The 7,914-nt window shown below is 44.9% G+C and overlaps 1 protein-coding gene across 2 annotated transcripts in view; it reads left to right on the forward strand.

Annotated features, from left to right (window-relative positions):
• The window catches only part of SYTL5 (synaptotagmin like 5), a 107,728-nt gene extending 101,673 nt beyond the window's left edge, over nucleotides 1-6,055 (forward strand). For both annotated transcript variants that reach the window (XM_019525567.1, XM_019525568.1), the window contains 3 exons: nucleotides 2,674-2,809; nucleotides 4,571-4,779; nucleotides 5,552-6,055. In XM_019525567.1, the coding sequence (XP_019381112.1) occupies nucleotides 2,674-2,809; nucleotides 4,571-4,779; nucleotides 5,552-5,694 (488 nt within the window). In that variant the 3' untranslated portion in view covers nucleotides 5,695-6,055. The remainder of the gene's footprint in view (nucleotides 1-2,673; nucleotides 2,810-4,570; nucleotides 4,780-5,551) is intronic.
• Nucleotides 6,056-7,914: the final 1,859 nt, after the last annotated feature.

Raw genomic sequence — 7,914 nt, forward strand, 5'->3', positions numbered from 1 at the left:
CATCAACACCACAATCTCCTAATTTTTTAATGAGAATGGGGTGAGAGACAGTGTTGAAGCCCTTCCTAAAGTCCAGAAAGACTACGTCCACGGCGACACCTGCATCCAAGGATTTTGTGACCTGATCATAGAAGGCCACCAGGTTGGTCTGACAGGACCTGCCTCTAATGAACCTGTGTTGGCTGCCCCTAAGTATACACTCCCTGCTTGCCCCTCGCAGATGTGCACCTGGATAATTTTCTCAAAAGAGCTTCCCCAGGACCAAGGTAAGACTAACAGGCCTATAATTTCCTGGGTTCTCCTTCCTCCTGGGTCCACTCCTCTCCAGTCCCCTGCTGCATTGTGTCCTCATGCAGCCACCCACCTTCCACTGCTACACTTGATGCTGCATCCCCTGCTGCACTGTGCAGGTGCATAAGCACAATGCATGTCCTCATGGGCAGCCCCCTTGCCATTGCACAGGGTGTATCACGCCCTCTGCCCCCCACCCCTCATCGCACCATGTGGGCAAAATCCTTCACACACAGCCCCATTCCCCCCCTCCCTGGCATACAGCCCCGTATTCACCCTCAGCTCCCCAGGCCATTCAGCGCACTGTACCACACTGCCCTGTCCCCTGAGGCAGAGGCAGGAAGTGAAAGCTGGAGGAGGGAGGGGGAGCCCAGAGACTCAGCAGCTGGAGTGATGGAGGGAGCACCAGCCAGGCAGGAGCCCAGGGCTGCAACTCAACCACTCTTGGGCTGCATGTGGCCTGCAGGCTGCCACTTGGACAGCCTTGGTCTGAAGTGATACAGTGACCTGATGCCAGGGGTTGTGAATTGGAGGTATGCGTACCCTCGGGGGTACTTGGGAATGCCCTAGGGGGGTATGCATGGGCAGGCAGGGATGGAGCACCAGCACCCCGTGCTGCACCCTCCCAGGAGCAGGGTTGGAGCAGGGTGAGGGCAGCAGCGCCCCTCTGCAGGTCGCACAGGCATCGCCCACCTGGTTGGACACGGGGTGGGGGGGAGGCGGGGAGCTTGCATGCGGCAGCAGCTGCTGCTCCCATCCACTACCCCGCGTTGCCACTCCGCATTTGGCCATGTGTCACCCCCCACAGCTCTGTGTTTGGCCACATGTCCTCCCCCTCCCTGCATCCAGCTGCTGGGGGTGCACTTATTAAAAGAGGCTGAAAACCCCTGGTATATGCCAGCCTGTACACAAAAAAGCAGGCTGAGAAGTCTGAGTACCTGAGGTACTTTCTGTCAATGAGCATAATGCTATTTCAGTACCAGGAACTGATGGTGTACTATCCCATTTTCTCAGATGAGTGATATTGTGTTTATGTGGAGCAAATTTCAAAGAACTGTACTAGAAACTGATCATCTTTTGTGCAAGGAGCCCACCTACTGAGTATTGTCATAAGCAAATTGAAATCTTTCCTAAAAAGTAGTGACTACACAGTGTGAACTAATGGCTTTCATAGCGTTTGGACGCAAGCAACTTTTTTATGTTCACTGAGCTAGAATTTGACAAGTAACAATACCATTTGCCCACGCTGATATGGATTGTGTGATTCCTGCTGAGAAGGCAATTAGAAACCATAGCATCAGTGAGTGCAGATTTTCTATGCCTGTTCTAAAAGTGGAAGCAGACATCACTTTTCATCACACTTTTGCCTCCATAACATTTTTTTATGGAGAGACAAAGTGAAAGCAAATAAACATGCATATCCTTTGTCATGACCACTTTGTCATGACCACCTTGTGGTCATGACAAAAGGTAATAATAATTTGTGCCTCTTTATTGCAATGGATGTTTATATGGTTTAGAGTGGGAGAGCATGGACAGCAAGGAGGTGCCCTCATTCTCCAGCCACCCTGGGCAGGTGCCGTCAGAGTGGAGGTTTTACCCAACCCAAGAATTCCCATGCAGAATCAGGCTCCTTGAGCCTCTGGAGCACCTGCCTGGTTTCCCCACTACCAGAGGCACATCACTGGGGTCTTCAGTGTGCATTACTGGAAAAAAGTTGGGGTTCCCTGTTTCCAGACATGCACCCCCGGCAATGTCCAGGGCTCATCTCTAGAAGTGGGGAAAGCCTTTTGCTGCTTCCACAGACATGCTCCAGAGATTGCCACAGGCATGCCTCTGGAAGCAGAGAACAACATCACTCATGGTCCCACAAGATCAGTGTACAAGACAACGGGTAATATGTATTTCACCCGATGAGACGCATCTGGTGACATCTATTACTAGCCTCAGTGAAGGGTTGGTACTTTGTCACTGTCATGCAGCAGTGTATGTCTTCAGAAGTGAACTTGTACATATACGTCTCATTTCAGGCTTTGAGAGAGAAGTTTTACACTCTGCCTGTGGCTTGAGACTGTCTGCTAACTTCATCTGTTCTTCTACCACCATTAGCCAGAAAGGCATCTGTAATACGGGAAAAGAAGAATGAACTTAAAAGGAACTTGACTCTTTCCATTCAGTGTATTAGTCCAAAAGTATTTTTATGTGAAGGCTTGTCCTCCTCATTTCTCCACATTTTACTCACAAATACACAGTCCAACTCTATTCATAAATACTCCCATTGAAATACATAAATGGCAGGATTCAACCCAAAGGGTTTACCTTTCAAACTATTGTTGCAGCATTATAGTTCTTGATTAATGTGGTGATTTGTTTCATTTACAGGAAAGAAGAGCTTAAAAAAAGGAAAGAAAAGTGACTCTCATTTGCCATCTGGAGGTATATTGGAGGTCCTGGTTAAGGAAGCCAAGAATTTAACAGCTGTGAAGTCAGGAGGCTCATCTGACACATTTGTGAAAGGGTAATTTTTATTTGCCCATCCTCAAGAGTAAAACCAGTGTTTGTATTTACTCATATTTTATGAGATTGTATTTCTGATAGACATGCATTAAACTTTACTCTGCAAAGATTAACTTGAAAGCAGTTTAAATACCTACATGGGTTCAGGTGTTTTTTTTTAATTTTTTGAAAGACTTATAACTTTACAATTTAGACTCTTAAATGTGGTTTTGAGTTTTGATAAGCGGTATACTCAAATTTAAAAAGTTGAGTGTATATTAGTACACACACAATATACTAAGTATGTAGCACTGTGCGCGTGTGTGTGTGTGTGTGTGTGCGCGCGCGCATCGTGTGCCTGGGTTTTGCTTGTACGCCTCAGTTATCTTCCAGAGGTTTAAAATCCAGATTATGTAGACAATATTAGATATAGGAACACTTATGGTTGCATAAATGAATGTAATTCTGCATGACTAATTATATTAATCAGAAATGTAAGTGTAACACTTAAGATAAATGAGTGAAATATGGATAGTTGCTACACAGGTGTTCTTTGCTATTTTTCCTGTCAATAAAAGTTTTCATTTGTTGCCTGCTAGTACATATGGGTTAAGATTTTGCACATTTTTATTGATGGTAAGCCCTTTTGTAAAATTTCACCATGAAATTGAAGCCTTTAAATGGGGTTCACTACCTTTCTATAACTCTAACCATTCCTGCCTAGAGATGACAATCATTTTGGAGCTCATAAAGATATATACCAGGTATGCTGATACTATGAACCATTTTTCAGGCATAAAGCCTATAAGGTGGTCTTACTAAGCAGTTATTAGCCTAGTGGGGCAGTGTTGTATAAAAGAGCTTTTGTTTAAGTGGTAAGCCACAAAAAAGGATTATCTGGTCCTTTTGCAGCACATATGCTCCTAAAGACCACAAGAGACAACAGAGCTGTGGAGCTCCCTGATTTTTTATTAGTATGTATTAGAAATGACATGGTGCCAATAACTGACCAAATGGTCTCTAGCTAGTTTATTATTTATATCTGTTGTTGCTTACTCAGACTGAAGAGAATTTTATTCCATATATTTGAAAACAAGGGTTTTGAGACAGGGTTATTGGAGCAACTTTATAATTGAGAGAGATGTTAGACAAGCCTTTAGGCTCAGAATGCTCTTAGTCAGGTCTAAGAAGCAGAAGGAGCTTAAAGGAAATACCAGTTAAAGCAACTGCATTATAGTAATGAAATAGATTATCTGAAAAGGGAAGTGGCCAATAAATGTGTAGAGCAAAGAAAAGTTATCAGGAGCACTTATAGGTCAGGTAAGAACAGTTATTATTACCTAGTTACGTACAAGAATAAGATCATTTTTAAAAAGAGGGCCATTACCACATGATGATTACCAGAAGGAGCTGGTAAGTTCTAATGAGCTGTAAACCTTTGTCTTCATTAAATCTTGAGTGTCATGTTTAGCATAGTTAGCAATTTTTGTTCCCAGGCTTGCTTCTTGCTCAGTAGTGTCTTAATCTATCTGTGCTTTGCTTTCCCACTTGTAAAATGGGACGTACATATAATACCTCTTTTTTCTTTGTCCTTTGCCGTGCTTATCTAGAACCTCAGGCCATCAGGACAGAGACTGTTATGTGTGTGTGTGTGTGTGTGTCCAGTGCTCTTTGAGGTCCCAGGCTTGACTGGGAAAAGGTGATATTGCAGTGCATAGTTATTAGTGGTATGATCTGGAGTTTTCCTTTCATGTTTCCTTTTCTTTCTTTCTGTATCTCTCAGATATCTGCTCCCAGATAACAGTAAAGCAACAAAACATAAAACTCCAATAATAAAAAGGAGTGTGAACCCCCACTGGAATCACACCTTTACTTTCAGTGGCCTGAACCCCAGGGACATTCACAACATCTGCCTGGAACTGACCGTTTGGGACAAAGAGTCGTTGTCAAGTAACATCTTCCTGGGTGGTGTCCGCTTGAGTACTGGACTTGGTAAGGGCCCCAGATGTCTGGGGAGCTCCACTCTCTCCAGCAAGTATTTCATATCATGTGTAAAGAATAGATATGTTATATTACTTCCCTGAATAAGCAGCCACTGTGTACTGACATTGCCCTCATCTTCCCTGCTTTAACCTGTTGTGTCCTGATGTTCTTGGTGCTTCTGCTTTGTTTGGTAGTTGTGCGTGAAGATCTGAAGAGGGGAATCTTTTGGTAAATGGTTGCTTGAGGATGCAGTAGACTGGTTTGATCATCGGGGGGTGGGGGGCTTCCAGTTTTATGTTATTGAGCAGGTAGCACAAGAAAATTATTAGAAATGGAAGAAAAGGTGTATTGTCTAGTGGCAGTTGAGTTCTTTATGCCATTAAGTGAGAGACATGAATTTGAAGTTCAGTTATAGCTAGCTGTTTAAAGCACTTGAAATTGGGAATACTATAGAAACATTTCCCACCATCTGAGCCAGAAATGAGAGATTTGTGGTTGATGAAGAGGTGATTTTGCAAAGACTGTTATCCCTTCCTTCTTCTTTAGAGGGGAGCTGGCAGTAACAGAATTTGGTGGGGAAAAAGAGAGAGAAAAACTACAGGAAATATGCATTGGGGGGCGGGCGTTAAAGGACAGGGCTGTTCATAGCATAACCGCCTGGACAGAACATTAGTTTGAAGTAGCCATTGTTGTTCTCGCCTAGTTTTTGGAACTGATAAGCAGCAGCATTAAGTCACTCTTTGCTAACATGCCAAATCCTCCATTTTTTTCCAATTACCAGGCTTAAGTAATGGCAAGGAAGTTGACTGGATGGATTCTCAAGGGGAAGAGCAGCACCTTTGGCTAAAGATGATTGACAATCCTGGAACTTCTGTAGAAGGCATGTTAATGCTGAGATCCAGCATGGGAAAACGCAGACTCTGAGAGGAAACAGCCTGCAGCGAGGACAGGGTTCTGCTGCTTTGATGACATGACTCTTAACAACCACTGGCTAGCACAAGTACACCTGAATTTAGTGGATTTATCTATTGTAACTTTGCACAACTGAAAGTGAGGAAGAAAGACTTTTTTTTTTACCTTGGATTTTTAGAGTTGTATTATAATGCATTCTGCACTTTCATGCATCCATCTTTTTCATCTTATACCTTTTCCGTACTGAAAATTCCTCCTGAAGTCAGTGAGGATCTTGTCTCCATACAGTGTGCCTCTCTACGAGACACTGTCACCATAGCAATGAGCTCCTGCACCGTAGCTTGTTGCTATGGCGATGCAACTTTGCTGGGCATGAACCATGATGCCAACACTACTGCTCAGTAGCAGCTAAAAATAACCATGTGGTGATGGGACTGTGTAGTAATGATGGTTACTGCCCAGTCATTTAGTACTTGGCTGAGCCGTCCCTTGCAGGGGGAGGGGTAAATTGGGGTGACTGCCCCGGGCCCCATGCTTTGGGGGGCCCTGCAGACAGTGCTGTACAGGCCCCACTCAGGGGGCCACCACTCCGCGCGGCCACCGCGGGCCGCTAGCTTCATGCTCCGGCCACTCGCCACTCCCCGCTTCCTTCCCCCGCACAGGCTGCACACAGGCTGATATGTCCTGGGCCCCACGCACCCCTACGGATGGCTCTGATTACTTGGTTAAGCAACTACTAAATGACTGCACAGTAACAACTGTGTAGTCAGCCGCTTATGTAGATATGGCCACAGAGTCCCAAACTGGACCTTTTCTCTCTTTTGCTAATAGGAGTAGGGCCTAGCAGAGTCTCCATGTCTGGAGAAAACAGGGCAAGCAGAGCTTCAGTTATTCACTTGATGCCTAATGCTTATTTTAATGTGTGTAAGGGCAGGTCATATGCAGGCTAAAAGAGAGAAAGATATGGTATAAACCAATTTCATATACATTTAAAATTGTGGTATTTGAAATCAACCTGGAAGCCACCAGATCTCAAGCAGTCTGAAAGAATCTTTAACGATACCTCTTTCCTCTGTTTACTGCTTCATTTAGTTAAGCTGTACATGATAGCAACAGCAATCACAGTAAAGAAAAGCCTCTGTGCTACCCTGCACAGCCGTTATTGGGAATTTTAGAATTAGGCAGCAGATGTGCTGACGTAAAATTCCACAGCACCCGGTGGTGATGCGTGCCCTAGGTGTTTGAATGTGTCGTATAAAGTGCTGGCTGGGGTTCAACTTGATCAAAGAGCCTCTCATGAAAACAGATTATTATACATCCCTGAGCAGCTTGCAGAATGAAGCGTCATTGTTATGTTTATCGTTCCCTTAATAGTTTAACCAGGATTTTCAGGCGTCATTGTGCAGAGGGGAAGAGAAGCTTAAATGTTTGCCATGTTTCATGAAGTGTTGATGTGTGCCCAGGTGTTGTAAGCTAAGGGCTGATTCAAGAAAGCATTTAATTAAGCAATTTAATTATGACTTAATTAAACATATCATAGAATCATAGATAATTAGGGTTGGAAAGGACCTCAGGTCATCTAGTCCAACCCCCTGCTCATTGTGTGTGTGGACCATCCCCAATTAGATCATCCCAGCCAAGGCTTTGTCTAGCCAGGTCTCAAAGACCTCCCAGGATGGAGAGTCCACCACCTCTCTGGGTAACCTGTTCCAGTGCTTTACTACCCTCCTAGTGAGAAAGTTCTTCCTAATATCTAACCTAAACTTCCCTCACTGCAACTTGAGACCATTGCTCCTTGTTCTGTTGTCTGCCACCGCTGAGAGCAGTTTAACACAGTAGTTTTCAACCTTTTGGGGTCAGTGTATCCCCAGCAGCTGATCAAGAAGGAAGGAGTTCCTTGGTGGCCAGTCAATGAGTGTGGGGGTTTCCCTAGTGGCTGATCGGCAAGTGGGTGGGGAGGGGCCCCAGCAGCCAGTCGATGAACGTGGGGGGGGGAGGAAGGTCCTCCCAGTGGCCAATCAGCCACTGAGGGGGGTTCACCCCCACGGCCAATTGGTGAGTGTGCTGGTGAGATGTGCCATACCCCTAATTGAAAACCCGTGGTCTAGCTCCATCCTCTTCGGGACCACCCTTCAGGTAGTGGAAGGCTGCTATTAGATCCTGCCTCCCTCCTAGTCTTCTCTTCCCAAGCCCTGTTTTTTTTTCCTTTGCTTGAACCAGAAACATTTTCTG

Source organism: Gavialis gangeticus, unplaced genomic scaffold (assembly GCF_001723915.1).
Source record: "Gavialis gangeticus isolate Ggan-Ray unplaced genomic scaffold, GavGan_comp1, whole genome shotgun sequence".
NCBI classification, from domain to species: Eukaryota; Metazoa; Chordata; order Crocodylia; family Gavialidae; genus Gavialis; species Gavialis gangeticus.